Raw genomic sequence first — 18,309 nt, forward strand, 5'->3', positions numbered from 1 at the left:
CAGAAGTTGCTGGGTCATAACAGTTGCTATAGTTCATTACAAGTCATTCCATTAGTTTTACTTGGTAAAAACCAGCCGTGTAATCAGCAGAAATCAGTAATTTATACCAGCACAATCTGTAGGTTGCTCACATCAACTAAGACAAATTTGATTAAAAAGCTGGCGACAACTTTAAAATGGGGATGGAATGTCTAGTTGTGTTATGGTTATATTATTTTTTTCTATTCAAATGTTTTTTTTTTAATATTTGTATTATAATATTTTGTTTGTAACAGTTGCTTTCAAATACCTCACCTATTATAACAAAATAGTTAAATAACTTGATAGTGTGTATTAGTGAATTTCCCATATAGGGAATAAGCTATTACCGTAGTACTCATGGTAAGACCTGAACTGGGGCCGATTTACTTTATTGTTTTGAGCTCCCTAGAGGCCAAAAACACCATCCATTCGAATTCATATATATATATATATGTGTGTGTGTGTGTGTCCGTTAGCACAAAAACTCGACTCAAACAAAAATGATCCGATTTTGATGAAATTTGGTACAAACGTGTAAACCTACATTTATTCGAACGAGTTCGCGAACCAGCGTGATTGGACTATGGGGACCGACGGGGGCCGATGGGGTAAAAATAGGTTTTTCCCATTTTCGACCTTAAAAACACAAAATTTCACAATTCATTCCAAATTATTATGTAGAGCTTAAAAAAAACAAATAATTTAGTATTGAAGCGTTATTATGCGCCTAATGGTTATGGAGAAAATTCAAAAAAATTGTAAATTTAAAATTCCCATGCTATTCTTATGGAGAATAAATCAACTGTTATAGTTTGTTTGTTTATGAACATATTTTGATTAAATTTGGAAAATACATTCATTTCTTACTAAACCACAGTATTACCGTTTAACAGCAAAAAAACATTTTTATCCTTCTGGTAGCAGCAAACCTAAGTAGGTACTCGTTAAACTAAATATATTTAATAGGGAATAAATGTGATAATTTTAAAGAGACATTTGAGTGTAAATCCAATCAGGCAAACGGAAATTCGCTTAGTCTGCAGGTTTGTTGTGGCGGGGGTATATTTAATATCACATATAAAAACATAAATTTCTGTATCAATTTGTGTAAATTAAAGCGTATGGGGAAAGCACTAACTTTTAAAAGTCTAACACTATTAGCATCTTTGCCGCAATCTTATACTTGAACTGAAGTTTATTACAAAAAAATACAAAAGTTTTAGTTTTGGATGCAGTTTTTAACATGAAAATACTATATCACACATTTTCATAAATAAACAAGTTAAATTGTTGATTTTAATTTTTCAATATTAAGGATCAATACTCACCCAACAACCTGATTTAATTCCTCCTCTGTCATCTGTGATAGTCGAGTGACATCGGGCGCATCCTTCAGCCACAGAAGCATGTGGATGTGTGGGCTTCCGCGATGCTGCCACTCGTATCGTCGCCAGAAGTCCTTCACACCAAGCTGCTTCGAGAGAATTTGGTCGAGAAAGAATTCTGTTCTTTCGTAAAAGAACCAACTTGGCGTAAGTGGGTTATCTGCCACAAGTCGACGTCTTTCAAGATCAGTTGCCTCAACATTGCCAAAAATTCGAGAAATATCTGGCCAGTGAAGGTCAGCGGCACTCAGTGTTAAAAACACTGTGGGCAGGCCAAGCTGTGCTTCCATGTCGAGAAGCTCTCCCAGCCGAGCTCGCCAGTAGGGCCGAGTACCTGTAATTTGATAACCTTAAAGTAAACTATTTATTTTAATATTGCAATACTTCTGTTTTAACATGATATAGGTTAATTAAAATAAAGTAATGAATTTTTTTTTTTATTACTTGATTAACCAAACCAATGTAAATATTTAAAACATTTAAAAGCTACTACAGTATTCAGATTGGTAATACAAATTCTTGATCAATTCCATAAGTTTTAGAAACAAAAGTCATATTAATCCCTTATTATTCAATTGGTAAACGGAATAAAAAATGAATATTCCTTACAAGATACTAAGAGCAAATATGCTATGCATAAATGTTTGAATTTCTATATGTTAAAAATATGGCACAGAAACATTGTCAAGCATCTATGTGTAGTCAGTGACTGACAAATTTTTAAGGCTGTTACAAGTAAAGCTTTGTATAGATAATAATTATAAAGTTGACTAAATAACGCCAATTACCTCTTAGCTTGTTTGCATAAAACATAATTTTTTTCACGATGGATGGATCTCGCTTCATCATTTCTTTTAGATCTTTGATCGATTTCCCAATCAACTCCTCATGCCGCCGTACAAACAAATTGCCAGATCTAAGGGCGCTCCACCTCATTTCCGAGTTAAGGGCAAAAAACCTTTAAAACAAATTACACAGACTTATAATAACAATTTCAAACGTTACAAATATTTTGAAAATATCAAAAGACTTGCACTTGGTATACTTTGTGTTACCACTTACGTGATATTTACCTTTTACTTTAATATCTAAGAGAAAACTGTCAATTATGCATTTTATAAACTACTGTTAAATTACTTCAGTTTGAGTTAGGTCAGGATTGTGTGAGCAAAGGTTTTTATTTGAGGGAATTGTGTACCATAAATTAATCATTTCTCAAAAGAACATTCTATATACATATTTGTATTTATTGAAAAATATTTAATTTCTATAATCAAATGTTCTATTGTCTATATGTTACGACGGGGATCATGGGTTACTTCCTTTTTCTTAAATTGCAATGGATTTACTTTACAGAACCTACCATTTTAAACTTGTGAATTTTTACAAAAAATATTAGTCAGGTTTTTTATTGGCAAAAAATATAATATTCCTCGTATTTTCTGAGGTTTACTTATAGTGGCATGATTAACCTGGTTATTCTGATTGAAGACAATTATTAGAAAAAATGACTCAAAATCTAGAAACTGTTTGACTACTAACCTGAACCGAGGATCATTGGCAAATCGGTGGTCATGAAAGAGCATGAGGTGCTTGAAGTACTCAGTTGGGGAAATCTTACTCTCTCGAGGATTAGACAAATCTGCATTTCCAGTTGGGAATAATGCTGGAAATGCTTGTGTAATGTAACCCGGAGTCCTGAATTCCTCAATTGGGTTACTGCCGATGGGAGGCCAATCCAGAACAGCCGCAACTTGGCAATCCTGGTGAGGTGTCGTCATACTGGGAACGCTAGTTTCTATTACCTGTATAAATTTATATTTTTAAATTAGTTTAAAATTTAATTGTTTATTTCTTGCAGTTCTTTACTACTTTTTTAAACTAACCCCCTTTTAGAAAATAATAAGCATAAAATAATTACAAAATAATACATTTAAATTATGATATGCAATCACTCCTAAAGAATATTCACCAGTCTAGTGGATTTGCTATACACAAAAAAATCTGATAAATAATTGTTTTTTAAAGATTATTCTCTTATGCAAAGGTATGACTTCATGTTAATTTTTGTTTCGTAACAATAATGGGAAAAGTAAAATTATAAACAAAATCTTACCATGGTGTTAAAGTACTGTACTAATACTTCTAACCCAAATATTAGTAAATGCAAAACAAGCTTATCTCATTAATCAGATCGGATTTTAAATAAAAAGATAATAATACCTCATTTTCCAAAGGATCCTGATTTTCTGACTCCCCTTCTGATGGATCAAAAAATGAAGGCAGAAATGCTGAAGCGTCCCCATCCTCAGGCAGTAACGCCATATTTTCATCAGATATTGTTATGTTGAAATAATATCGGTTATTCTGCTTGAGCCACATAAGGGCTTTCTTGACCTATTGAATCAATAATTTAACTATCAATTTTCTTTCATTAATAATTGTTATGTGATGTTTTTAATAATTACACCACGTCATAGTCTGATCTTTCTTAAAACATGCCTACTTGTAATAATTACACCACGTCATAGTCTGATCTTTTTTTAAAACATGCCTACTTGTACTTAAATAAAGCACCAGAATAACCGAGCCTTCTTTAGTAATTATTTACTCCCCTCTGGCTGGACAACCTAATAAAATCAAAGGCACACTTTTGTTTTTAAAACAACACAAATACAAATGCTGGGCCAACAAGATTAAGCCATAAAATATGTATGAATTATATCTATCTAACTTTATAGCAATCCAATTCCAGCTGAGTATAAAAAAAAAACAACATTATTTTGGCATATTTTAGCTTTGCATTAATTGCTTAGTATATTTTATTAGTACGATGTGGCAACGTTGCACTAGCCTTGTCTTGTGATTGGCTGCCGCCAACCGAAAACTTACGTGGTCCCAACTCTAGTTCTTTATCGGGAAACTGGTGAATAATTTATAATAAGACAGAAGAACACTGTCCTTCTTATTTTTATTTTTACATATTGCATGAATTCCTCTTCTTATTTCTACGAGGGTTCATCTATATCTTTTTTTACAATAATATAGGTTATTAAATTGGAATGTAAACCAAAGTAGGTTGTGGTTGTCTCTAACTGCTAATGAAAACAAATATAAACATCATACAAAAATTTGCAGTTTGCTCACGGGACCCCTAGAAATAATTCATATTTACCTTACTGGCCCTAACATGGAAGTCCACGTAGTCAGTGGCACTGTTCCTCATCCGTACAATGATCACAGCAGACAAGCTGGTGATACGGTGAGGCAGAACGGCCGCAAACTCCTCAACTGCTTGTGGGAAGTTGATGACGTTGCCGCTGTAGCCTAGTTGGTGTCCCTTGATCCGGTAGACACTGACAACAGGATGTACTCTCGCAATCAGCTGCTGCTCAAGATACGTCAAGCCGGTCAGTTCATCCGGAACTGGCCCCGGGTCCATGTCATTGACAGCTGAAAACTGGCTACAACGCTTCCCACAGCGTTTTTTTCTATGGCTAAGAACAGACTTTTGACAGTGGGGACATTTCTGCCAATCCACAGAGAGCATTGTCTCTTCAAATAACTGCTCCAAAGCTTCAGAATTTTCCCTAGTCTGAGGGCGATGAAGCATTGTCCGGTAATGTGCCGTGTTTGTACCTCGAAGACGGCGAAGTAATCTAAGAGTCGAGTGGCACTGTTTCTGTTTTTGAGAAAAACACCGTCTTATTATGGACTGTGCTTTCAGCACTTTCAATTGTGTACTCTGATTTGAAGTTGCTCGAGCCCTAGAACAATATTTTGATTAAAAATCATATAAAACCACTGATAAACTACCGTACTGTATATGACTTTATTATTTTTTTAATGAAACGTTTATTTTGGTTTTTATAGCTAGGAATAAAGTTTTTAAATCGTCTTATTTAATGAGAGGAAATGAGGATGTATTTGTTTAGCGATAAACCTGTCAATGATTTAGAATGAGAACAAAGATATGAATATATTCCCTTTACTTGTATTTAGATTTGTTTTTTTTTTCATACCAATAGTAACGTATTCAAAATAATTGAGATTAAAATATCCAGATTGAAAGATTGTTGTTTAAATCAAATATATGCCCATTTCAAATTTTATATTTCGTCTATTAATTTGTCAAAATTATAATGGAAAAGTAATCAGCCATTTAATTTCATAGTTCATAGAATTACGTTATGAAATAGTGTAATAACGCTAACGCAATAAATTCTATTTGCGTTTTTGCTAATACTAAATTATTCAATATCATATTGTTTTACGATTAATGTTATTATTTAAACTGTGTACCTGATATTGGCTTTAAGGTTTGCGTCTATTTTTCTTCTCCTTGACTTTTCTTTAGGTGTCTCAGTAGCCCTAAAATTAAATAACTGTTATGCCTTCTGTGTACATATTAGAGGTATTACACAAAAGCAATTACATAATAATGACATGTAAAGGGACAAGTCAGAATGATTATACAGTAGTATAAAAATTAAAATCCATGTATTAATTATAGAATTTTAATAGCAGTTAACCTTGGTTTAGCTCGAGATTGCTGGTTTTAAACAATTTTACTTTGCGATTTGCCCTATGGAAAGAAGCCATTTATAGCTTGGTAAGACATAAGCACAGAACCATTTAAAACTATGCCCGAATTTCTCCTGTATGAAGAAGTTATAATCGCAGCTTTAAGACTGATGCCTGGGAAAACGCAGATGAGATAAGCTGTTATATAAAACGGTCTCAATGCAATTTTATTTGGCTAGAAATTATCTTCTGATACTGTACATGCAAATGCTTTGTGCAATGATCCGTAAGGTAGATTATAATTTAATATTGCAGTTTTAATCAACTGTATTACTGGTAAAATTAAAGTTGCAAATCTGGTTTGTTTAACTCAACCCTCCAAAATTATCAACATAAAAAATCGTTATGAGCATACCCCTTGACTGTATAATTATAACGGTAGTATTCTTTTTGATCATAAAAAAGTGGAAACGTTAGAAAAAGGTATGGGGTAAAATTCAAATATACAATAAAAATACTTTTTCACTTTTAACAAGATTGTTGAAAATAATACTTAGGCCTACCTTTTTATAACCATCCGCTGCGCATGTAATGCTCGGCGGTGAAACGCCTGATCTGAAGTCTCGTTAGTTCTGGAATAATCAATAAATAGCATTCAAAAATTTATTCGTGTAAAATATATATATAAATCAATACCTACATATAATCATTCATGATTATATAATGTATGCAGAATTTTAATAGCAGTTAACCTTGGTTTAGCTCGAGATTGCTGGTTTTAAACAATTTTACTTTGCGATTTGCCCTATGGAAAGAAGCTATTTATAGCTTGGTAAGACATAAGCACGAAACCATTTAAAACTATGCCCGAATTTCCCCTGTATGAAGAAGTTGTAATCGTAGCTTATGGTAAGACTGATGCCTGGAAAAACGCAGATGAGATAAGCTGTTAAAACGGTCTCAATGCAATTTTATTTGGCTAGAAATTATCTTCTGATACTGTACATGCAAATGCTTTGTGCAATGATCTGTAAGGTAGCTTATAATTTAATATTGCAGTTTTAAGTATTACCACCAAAGGTGCAAATCAATTTTTAACTCAACCCTCCAAAATTATCAACATAAAAAAAACTTCATAAGCATATCCTTTGACTGTGTAATTATAACGGTAGTATTCTTTTTGTTCATTTAAAAGGGTAAACATTAGAAAAAGGTATGGGTAAATTCCAAATATACAATAAAAATTCTTTTCACTTCTAACAAGAGTATTGAAAATAATACTTACCTTTTTTTGGCCATCCGCTGCGCATGTAATGCTCGTCGGTGAAACGCCTGATCTGAAGTCTCGTTAGTTCTGGAATAATCAATAAATAGCATTCAAAAATGTTATTTGTATAAAATATATAAATAAATTAATACATATAACCATTCATGATTATATAATTTATGCTTTAGATATGGGCAACATTCATCACATTCAAAATATTTGTTATTCACATTTTATTTGTATTTTGTGTGTAATAATCAGGATACTAAATATTGCGTATACATGGTTAGTTTAATTTCATATGCAAATCTTGCATTATTTAATGTTTTTTTTGTTTTACAATTAATGTTCATATTTAACTGTGTACCTGATATTGGCTTTAAGGATTGCCTCTGTTTTTCTTCTCCTTGACTGTTCTTCAGGTGTCTCAGTAGCCCTAAAATTGATTAACTGTTATATCTTCTTTGTATATATTAGAGGTATTACACAAAAGCAATTACATAATAATGACATGTAAAGGGACAAGTCAGATTCATTATAGTATGAAAACTAAAGTCCTTGAATTATTTGTAGAATTTTCATAGCAGTACCGTTGGTTTAGCTCAAGATTGGAGTTTAAACTTTTACTTTGGGATTTTTCCCTATGGAAAGAAGCCATTTATAGCATGGTAAGACATAAGCGTGGAACCATAAAAACTTTGACAAATTTCCCCTGTATGAATTTTTTGTAATTGTAGTTTCTATAGTAAGGCTGAAGTCTGGGAAAACACAGATGAGATAAGCTGTTAAAACAGTCTCAATGTAATTTATTTGGGCTAGAAATCGTCTTCTGATACTGTACGTGCAAATGCTTTGTGCAATGATTGTTAGGTAGCTTATAATTTAATATGGCAGTTTTATTGTTATTATCACCAAAGATGCAAATCTAGTTTGTTTCATTAACTGAACCATCCAGAATTATCAACATAAAAAATTGTTACAAACATATACCCCTTGACTGTATAATTTAATAGTAATATTCTTTATGTACCTTAAAAAGTAAACATAAGAAAACGAATATGGGCAATTTCCAAAGATACATACCTAATAACTTTTCACTTCCAACAAAAGCGTTGAGTATAATACGTACCTTTTTATGGCCATTCGCTGTGCGTTTTTTATTCGGCGATGAAACGCCTGATCTGGAGTCTCGCAAGATCTGGAATTATAATCAATAGATAACTTTCAACTAATATGCTTGTCTAATATGTTGTGTTATTTAGATAAATAAGTACGAAGTTTACATTCGTGATTATAAGATATCGTCCGAAATTGGGCAACTTATAAATGTCCTTCTCATAAGAATGAGAAGGACCTTCTCATTCTTATATAATTATCTTTCACTGTTTATTTGGAGCTTATGTGTAATAAATTAACTTGGTGTAATAGGCGACTGCAAATGTGAGAGTGAGAGGAATAGGCCTATGAGAAAAAATATGCAACACTTCTATTGCCACCATGAATCATTTTAAGTTTTAATAAATATTCTTTGTGAAATGTAAAACTCTACCTACACTTACCTTAACTTTTGCATTCGCAATCGAGCCTTTTCATTTTGCTTAGTTTGGTTTGTTTTCTTCTTCATTCGAGGCATCTAGTTGTATCATTACACCAAAAACATTTGAATTCTATTAGTTTTTAATGTAACAAACTCGAAAACAATAAATAATACCAGACACACTAATTGCTTAATATTACAAAGATTATTGTTGTATGTGTCAATTGTATGGGCAAATAAATGTAATACTTACCAATATGGTACTGTACATCTTCGTAACATGACCTTTAAGCTTTATTAAACCATGAAATAAAATGGAGTGTAGGAGTAATAATTAACTGATTACCTAGCATAATTTTGTTTAAAATAGTCTGTCAACATGGAATGGATATTCAGCCTGATTTTTCAGTGCATGTGATAATTTAAATTCTGAGATTTCAAGTAAATTTAGGTTACATAGGCTATTGAAGTTGTTACGTAAACAGATGAACAGTAAAATCATAATTCATGTTGACAATCTGATAAATACCTGACTTAGGCCTAAAGGTAAAACCATAGACAAAATTACTCGAGTCAATGGTATATTATGTTCACATTATTGAAATGCCTGTTTGCATTATCCAAAGTCATATGGTACATTTGATTCACATAAAAGAATATGTGAACATGAATATGAACGTGTATAACCAGCACAATTCTTTTATGGAACACCATTAGCGCAACGATACGGATAGTAAGCCAACGGTGGTCGTGGCGTAATGGATAGAGTACGCGGCTGACAACCTAGAGGTGTGAGTTCGAGTCCCATCAGCAGCGTTATCTTTTTGACAAAAATTTTGTTTAGAATGTGATTTATTCTTTACTGTTGGCTACTTTTTTTTAGAATTTGAGGCATTTACAATTGTATTTTATGAACAGAAAAATTTGTTATTAACTTCGTTTTTAATCATTTCCCAGACAGACTGTTAAAGGTAGCCTAAGTTAACATAGGTTTTCTTTATAGGCTAAGTTACTTAAGGTAATCGATTCGTAAAATTATTTAAACTAACTTAAACCAGTGAAACCTATCAACTTATTTGTAGACTAATAAAAGGTTTAATGTTATGCAATAGTGTGTAGTGTTGGTACGTATTAGTAAGTGTAGATAAATTGGTGGTAGGCTAGGCCTTGTATTTTTTTCAAACGACGTCCTTACATCTAATACTTATGAATTAAACCACAAAGCATATAGGCCTAAGTTTAATTTAATTGGTTATTCATTTTGATCTAAGTGGACACAAATATGCTAAGTCCTTTCTTATTTTATGGTCTATATAGCTTAAAAACTTACCTCTAACTTAAACCAAAGCCACAACGATTTAAGTAAGTAAAATCAACATTGTATTTTCAGGTCTAAAAAGGCCTAGGCCTAGTAAGTTACTTATTTAACAATAATTAATTGTTTTCAACGTGTACGCAACGATTAGCCTAATCCATCGGCAGGAATTTCACTAAGTAATGTAGTATGCCACAAAGGACAGATTGTTATTAATTTTGTAGCAACCTGTATTATTAAACAAACAGCTATAAAGAGTCTTATTGTTATATTTATTATTATTAACTTACCTCTTGTATGAAGAATTTTTCTGGATTCTGTTGTATAATGGTAGTACTCTACAATCCAACATTCAAATAGCAACATTCAAACAAAACCCGATGTATGCACAACAGCTGTACCAGTAATTGTTGAAGCGGGTTAGCCACTGGGATCGTGGAAAGTTCTTCATCTGTTTGCCAGTATTGTTGCCGGGCTAGTTACTGGGATCTAGGAACAACACAACCGTATCGTCCTCATTGATTTTAAAATTGTTCGTGGTGTAGTGGATAGCGTACTCGGTTGATAAACGTGAGGTGGCCACTTCGTATCCTGTATGCATCGTAAACTTTTTATCAATGATTTTGCTTATACTTAATGCGATTTATTTATAACTATACATCTTTTGTTAAAATTTGGAACATTTATAATTTTATTTTTTGATGAGAATTAATTTGTTTATCAGTACATTAACTTTGTGTTTTAATCAGTTCCCTAACAAATTATTTATGGTAGGCAAATCAATTAACTTATCAGAGAAAACTATTATTTTTCTACTGTACATAAACTGTATACAACAAACGCCGACTAATAGGTATAGTAAAGTTCAGTTTATTATTCTAAAAGTTGTGAAATTATAATGGCATATATTCATAGACGTCAAACTCTTTACTCCATGAATGAAAGAGCTTAGAGGAAAAGTCGTTCTCTCTGTCTTAAGTAGACAACAAAATTGTTGGTCGCAAAATGTAAACAAATAAAAAGAAGAAGAAGGTAGCTTCTAATGTTATTCTTATGGGACGAATTTAAAAATGTTTTTTTCGGGTTTTATAATTACTACTGAGCGGAATCGTCTAGAATTTTAATGGCGTCTTCCCACTGGTGTCATAATTATTTGTGCAAAATTTGAACGCTATAAGTGCAACGGTTCTTGAGATTTGACGCGAACACACGGACTCACTCACAGACAAGCGGACAACTTTTCTCCGACTCCGCTATACACGATACATAGATTCGTTCACTTCGTTCACTCATCTATTAATTAGGCTAATTTTGAATAATAACACAATAAGAAAATATATAAGAAAGATAAATCCCGGTATTTGTAGTAAACATCAAATAAAACTTGTAATTTTCCTGGTTTTCCTATACATTTTTATGTTCTGATAGCATTATTTGAAACCAAAATCTCACAAAATCAAAAGACATATAGTTTACAATGTAATACCGTATTGAATTTAACCCTGATTTAGTTGGACGAGGTTATTGTAATATAGCAATTTTAGGGAAACTAATGTTTTGCAGCAAAGTCTCAGGAACACATTTACTACTACTAAAACTAAAAGATTGCATCTAAATAGTCTGTGACTAGCTGGTGCTGCTACCTAGTAACGCATTGAACAACCATCTGCAGCGCCATCTGTTCGCAATCGGTGGCGACAGCTTAAATACCGGGTTTTGACTCCCCAGTCTTCAAGCACAGATAGCCGAGAAGGCTAGGGCGTGTGTCACTTGGCCAGTGGCATTCGTCTGCTCGGGTTCGAATCCCGTCCTGTGTGGCAAATAATTGGTGACCTGTGTGTTTGTAGCGATATACTACAACCACTGGGGCATAGTGAGGTGTTCATAATCCTTGGTTTAGACATACACCTCGAAATCATCGGATTGGGCGAATCTTTTAGCTAAGTGGTTGGTAGTGTATCCTATGAACATGCAGGTCACCAATGGCCGTTTTGCTATTTTTTTTTAAATAACCTTCCTCTCTATATCCCTTTGGAATATAGAGGTAAAAACCCTATATCCCTTAGGGTTTTTTTAAAACAACGATATATCGTTCCATAGCACTGAAAGGGTTAACATTCTGATAAAAGTGTTTCTCAGTGTCTAATCCAGTGACGTTTTGCATGAAAGTATCTCACTAAACACGGGGGAAAGTGATTTGAACCTCTCAAATGTTTTTGAATAAGAAAATGAATTGAACCGGACAATCTCGTGCTGAAGTCTGAGACACTAACTACCAGAAACCTAACACCCCACCAACCCATTTTGAAATTAATGAGAATATAAAGCTATTAGTAACAAAATAGTTTAGGCTAAAAATACATATTTCTATCTGATAGCTACTGATCACACATACCATCAGGGAAAAGTTGAGCTATTGGAACAGTCGGTGGGTCAGTCTGTTTATTTCCCTTTCCTCTATTCCTTTTTCTAGGTTTCTTCTTGGTCTCAGCATTGCCTCCGTCTTCTGCATTTTCAGTCTCCTTGTTTCCATTAACTTTTAGGTTGCTAACATCATCAGCTAAAGTTTCCGCCGTATCACCTCCGTCCCCAGGCACATCGGCCGAAGCTTCACCAGCACCTAAAACATTTCTTGCTTGGATGACTGAAATAAAAGATTCAAAATCGAAAAACATGACAAATCAAAAGGTAACTTTTTATCAGCTTGACTGCATTAAAACAATGCATTTGATTATATTTGTTCATAAACTGACTTTAGGTCTTACATTATAACATAAATTTTATCATGTTGAAACAGCACATCCAATCTTTCTGTATAAAGGATAGCAGAAATAAAAAATCTATAGAAACTTTTTATCAGGATTGATACAAACTAATATATTATTTGTGACATTTAGCCTAGGGAAATATTTTGTGTTTTTCAAAAAGCAAGCTTCTGGAATTATGATAAGATAAAACCTAAAGACTGTTCAGTAATGGCAAGGGATTACAGCTGTGTGAAGAGAAAATTTGTGAAAAATGTCTTTTAAAAACCACCTGTCATTTTTCATAAAACCTTTCCTCACTTAAATGGAGAAATGTGAAGTTGAGGATACCTTTACTTTACAGCTGTCTTAAATAAAATTTTTAATCAAAGTTTCAACATTAATTTTAGACAAAAATTTGGATCTAGGATAGGCCTAAAATACTGTGGGTAAAAAAATATGTGGGGTGTGGTGACATTTTTAAACCAAACTTTTGTTGTAGGCCTATTTAAAAAATGTTTAACATCAATTTATACCCAGCGAGGCAATGTTTAGTAGGCCTATTGATAAATTAAAAACCTCGTGAAATTAAATACCAAATACAAGGCTTATTCAGTCCCATCTGTTTAAATAAAAGTTGGATGACTAATTAGAAACAATTAAGTAAGGCGTTTGGTAATAAGTATTATCACTATAGCACTATAATCACTAAGCGTTTAGCTGAAGACTGCTACATTACATATCCAGACATACAGGCTAATTAAAATAGTCTATTGAAAAATCCATAACAATAATGATATAAAAATAAAACCTATAAATACCCAATTAAGGAAAACAAAACTGCTAACATCTGTAATATGCTATTTAACGTAACTTGAAACTCTAAAACAATGTTGCAATAGCTGGTATAATTGACTGCAATTAAACTTCTTATCCTATTGTAAAATCAGTGACCTGATTCAATGAATGCTGCCTATTATTACCTGGTTTTCATAGCCCTACCAACTATGTTTCTCTTTTATCTGTTAATAAATTGTATGTGCTTTGATGAACTACCATACCTAATTGCTGCACCATAAAACCGGATAAGGGGAAACAATGGCCTAAATTACTGGTTGTTTTAATTGTAAAATAAACTTACGGATACTATTCCGGGCACATCCACAACACATAAGTTAAGGGTTTGGGCAGATTTCCCTAAAAACCTTTATTTTAGTACAGTGTACCTACATTGCCTTTTCTGTAAAAACGCCACTGGCGTCAAAAAAAAAGTTATTGAAGTTTCACAAAATAAACAACAGCAACACTGCACTCTAAGCTGAGTAGCTAAACATTACTCACCCAGCAATCGGAGCGTTGCCAGTTTAATCCTGGGAAGATTCAGAAGCTAGCTTTTTTAAAGGTTTGAAACTGTTCTCAACTATCCTTCATTATTGGGCGAGAGTTAAACAGTCTCAATGATGAAAGGCAAAACTAGGATCAAATTTGTTACAATTAAAATTACAACCAGCTGCCGGCTGCCACTGATTTTTACAATCTTCACAACCTTAACAATTTAATACCCAAATACCAACTATATAAAATGAAAGTAAATTTATTCTCCAACATGAATATACTATATATACTTATAAAGGCAAATAAAAATAAATAAATATTTTACAGTGTTTTAAGTTACATGAAATGCTGCTGTGCCTTTTTCATGTGGCGGTCAAATTGTTTGTTCACTATGACGAAATGTTTCAAAAACAGGCTAAATGAAGTAATGTGCCAATCCTCCAATTTAGTAAGTCTACGCACAAGAAACAGTTTAATGTACAGGCTAAATATGTAGGCCTACAAATTTAAAACTAATAAATATGATTCGTAGTGATGAGGTCACAGTCACACCCGCGATACTCGTTGTTGGTGAGCAGTCAATAATGTTCACAAAAACTGGCTAAAAATAGTGCCTCAGGTTTCTAAAAGTACTGTCACATTTCAGTCAAAAAGGCACAATAAATAATTGCCAAACAGAAAATTATTTACAAACTTATAATCACGATGTAAACAGATACGGTATAGTAAAATCACACCAAAGCTCGACTTGTTAGTTGTTGGCCAACAGAGATTGACAGTGGCGGATTTACTATAAGGAACACTAGGGTAGTGCCTAGGGGCGCCTGCCGTTGAGGGGTGCCCGGCCGCGGTATGTGGCGGGCGGCGCATCAGCGGGTGACGAGCGGCGCAGCGGCGGGCGCGTGGTAGTTAGGCTGCGGCCACATGGGTGATTTTTCAAGCGAAAATGCAGCTTGAAAACATGTGAAAAATTAAAGTAGCATTGAAAGGAATAGGCGCCCGCTGTTGCAGAAAAACATTTAATGCTACTCATATACGTGTGTTTTACGCTATGTTCGTGCGTGAAAAAATGACTGTGTGGCCGTAGCCTTAGCGGTGAAGATGACTCACGTTCATGTCGCGACGTGCAGAGGCAGACATACGACTGCGACTAGCGACCACTGTCAGTGTGTCATTTCCAGTACCTGTGTTGTATTTTTCTAGTGGCAGTTATATTATAAGTAAAATTATTGTTTAGCTGTTTTGAATGTTAAATTTAAAATCTTTCAGTAGCCTATAGTGAGTTTTATTGTTAACCCGCATGTGAACATGTTGGTTAGTAAATAAGACAATTAAGTCATGGCTCAAACTTTCGCCCATTTTATTAATTGTTGATTAAAGTAGGCTACTCATAATTAAATCAAAATATAAATAGGCTTTATTTATTACATTTTTGCAATGATACAGTGGATGTGTTAAGAGCAGTCATAATTTATTTTTGTTTTGGCAGAACAATATGTTTATTTAATCTAAAATGTAAAGTGTATTAGGCCTAATAACAGGCCCTATTTATTTTATTTACGTAATAAAATTACTTTTTTTGGAACCGCTTTTGTTTGTTTTACTTTTTTAGTCATTTGAATTTTGTAACTTAAATATGCATGGAGAAAATAATAATAATGAGTGAAAAATGAAAAACGTCATGAGTGGTGACGCAGCATTTTGCACACTGTCAAAGGAAAAGCGTGAGAGAGAGACTTCCTTTCCTTTTTTGCGAAACACAAAGGGGCGGCCAGTCGAACGGGCCTAGGGGCGGCGCCGTCTAGGTAAGTCTGCCACTGGAGATTGATTGTTAGTCTTGGACAAACCAACAAGTGATTTTTTTGAAACATTTTGGCAATCTTGTGATGCGTACATGGTGCAACTGACTTTGAAAGACATTTTTGTTTATTTTAGTGCTCACTTAGCCTAAGTTATACAATGATCCTTATTATGTAACAAAATTCAAGACAGAATCTTATCTTATAAAACTTCTACAAAAATTATTCCATTTTAGGCCTACGATCGTTTTTAACCATTTATTTGGAATTAATCAAAACCTTGCAAAACGTGACTTTTAAACCACCTACGGCGACTATTATAGTAGCACTGCGAGTTAAACCAAATGCCGTAAGTAAGTTAGCACAGCGTGAAAGTTTAGAGTGATACCAGGGTTGGTAGCCTAAGTTAAATTTGGAAAATAAAATTCCCTGAATTTTCCAGTTTTCCATACTGATACTAACTTAGCCTATACTTTTTCCAGGTATAGGTACCGTAAGTCGATATCGACTTAACTTAATCAAAGCCAGGAAATATTAATTTATTAATCGGACGACATGGTAATCACCTGAAGTGCCATCTTTTGCAGTAACTTAGTAGAACCTGATGCACAGCTGAACAGTGACCCCACAGGACCAAGCAGTAACTTGATGTTATAAGACTGTTAAAGAGGGTTTGGTAAACAGTCATGAGATAAGTTAAGGCAGAGTGATATAAGTTAGCCTAATCGATAACACGTAAAAAACAATGTAAGTTACGATAAGATATCTAGGTAAATAGGTATATTTCATCCAATGATATAAAAATGGTAATACAATTATCAGTGGAACTGTAAGTTAGGTACTCAGATGAGATGGCAGCTTCCTTATAGAATGAATCACTTATTAAAAACCAGGAGTCAAGGACATAAAGTTAGGCCTAGTGTCCATTTTAAACCATTTAACATAATTTTGAATGCAAGTTATTGTGAATGAATGGTAGGCCCTCTGAAGCCTTAAAACCAGGAAATTCGGTATTGGAGGATCTGTGGACTAACCTAGACCATTGTAGGTAGGGTCCTAGGCTGGTTCCTTGAGATGGCCCAAATGTAGCCTCATGCTATGTTATTTGTAAAGTGTAAAGTAAAGTAATTAAATTACAATCTAGGAAAGCTTCAAACTATTTACCTGCTTTCTTTTTCTTCTTTTTGCGTTTCTTTTTCTTAGAAGCTTCTGAAGCACCATCTTCTCCTTCAATGTCAATTTCATCGTTTGCAATGTCATCTACAAGCTTTTCGGCGGACTTGCCAACTTCATCGAGCACGGCAGCCATTGGTTTCTATGTTTTAATAGTGTAAACAATAAAAATATTTATGTCAAGCACCAATTTAATACGAATTCACCTTTCACTCAGAATTTTCAACTTCCACAGTTCCACGCCGGAAAGAAGGAAGATCTGCTGGATGAAAATTAATGTTTGAGATAATTGAGAACAAAAATAAACAACATCTGTTGCTCAGTTGATTTGTTGATTATGATTGCGGCAGACTAAAATAGAACAACATAGCCAACAGTAAAAATTGAAAATTGAATTCTTTGTTGTTGTAAATATACCGTATAAAGATCGATACGAAAATGTTTGCTAAATTACTGTGAAATCGAAATGGCCTGTTAGCGAATTTCTCTATAGGGAAGTAGCTTTTACCGTAGGTGGCACGGCACGGTAAGACCTAGGAGGGCCGGGACCGATTTACTTTTTCATTTCGATGGCCCCAGAGGCCAAAAACTTCACTCGTTCAAATTTGTATATATGTATATATATATATATATATAATATATACGTCCGTGAACGCGATAACTTGAGTAGTTTTTGTCCGATTTTGATAAAATTTGGTTCTAAGGTGTAAGGTGGGATAAACTTGAATGAGTTCGCGAACCAGCATGATCGGACCGAACCATGGGAACGGGGTTTTAAGGGGTAACAAATAAATGGTTTTTCTAATTTTTGACCCTCAAAACACAAAATTTCCCAATTTCTCTCTAGACCTTTTTAAAGGGCAAAAAATTAATAATCTAACTATATAAAAGGCAAAGCCCTCACTGACTCACTCGTCACTAGTTCTCCCACTTCCCATTTTCCTAAAGAGGCTGAAATTCGGTACACCGATTCTTTGGGCATTAAATAGGAAAACTAAGAACTTTTTATTCTTCGGGCTTTCGGGCTCCGCCCCAGTGGCTCTGGAGTTTCCCATGTTAACCTTATGATTTTTTTATATTTAAAAGGATAATGAATCTTAACAGCTGTTTCAATTAAACGAGTTGGTTCTGTCATAGATAAAACATACTCCTTGAGGAGTATGTTTTATCTATGGTTCTGTTCAATAATGTTCAATAGCATTAAAGTTA

The 18,309-nt window shown here is 33.7% G+C and overlaps 1 protein-coding gene across 1 annotated transcript in view; it reads right to left on the bottom strand.

Moving 5' to 3' along the window:
- Nucleotides 1-17,378, bottom strand: part of LOC128994427 (methionine aminopeptidase 2-like) — a 43,516-nt gene extending 26,138 nt beyond the window's left edge. The window contains exons 1-2 of the mRNA XM_054418987.1: nt 17,092-17,378; nt 12,445-12,669 (exon numbers count right to left, since the gene is read on the bottom strand). Coding sequence (XP_054274962.1) covers nt 12,445-12,669; nt 17,092-17,236 — 370 coding nt within the window. The 5' untranslated portion in view covers nt 17,237-17,378. The remainder of the gene's footprint in view (nt 1-12,444; nt 12,670-17,091) is intronic.
- Nucleotides 17,379-18,309: the final 931 nt, after the last annotated feature.

Source organism: Macrosteles quadrilineatus, unplaced genomic scaffold, assembly GCF_028750875.1.
Source record: "Macrosteles quadrilineatus isolate MER2022 unplaced genomic scaffold, UCM_ALF_1.0 Scaffold_5__1_contigs__length_97177068, whole genome shotgun sequence".
NCBI lineage: Eukaryota > Metazoa > Arthropoda > Insecta > Hemiptera > Cicadellidae > Macrosteles > Macrosteles quadrilineatus.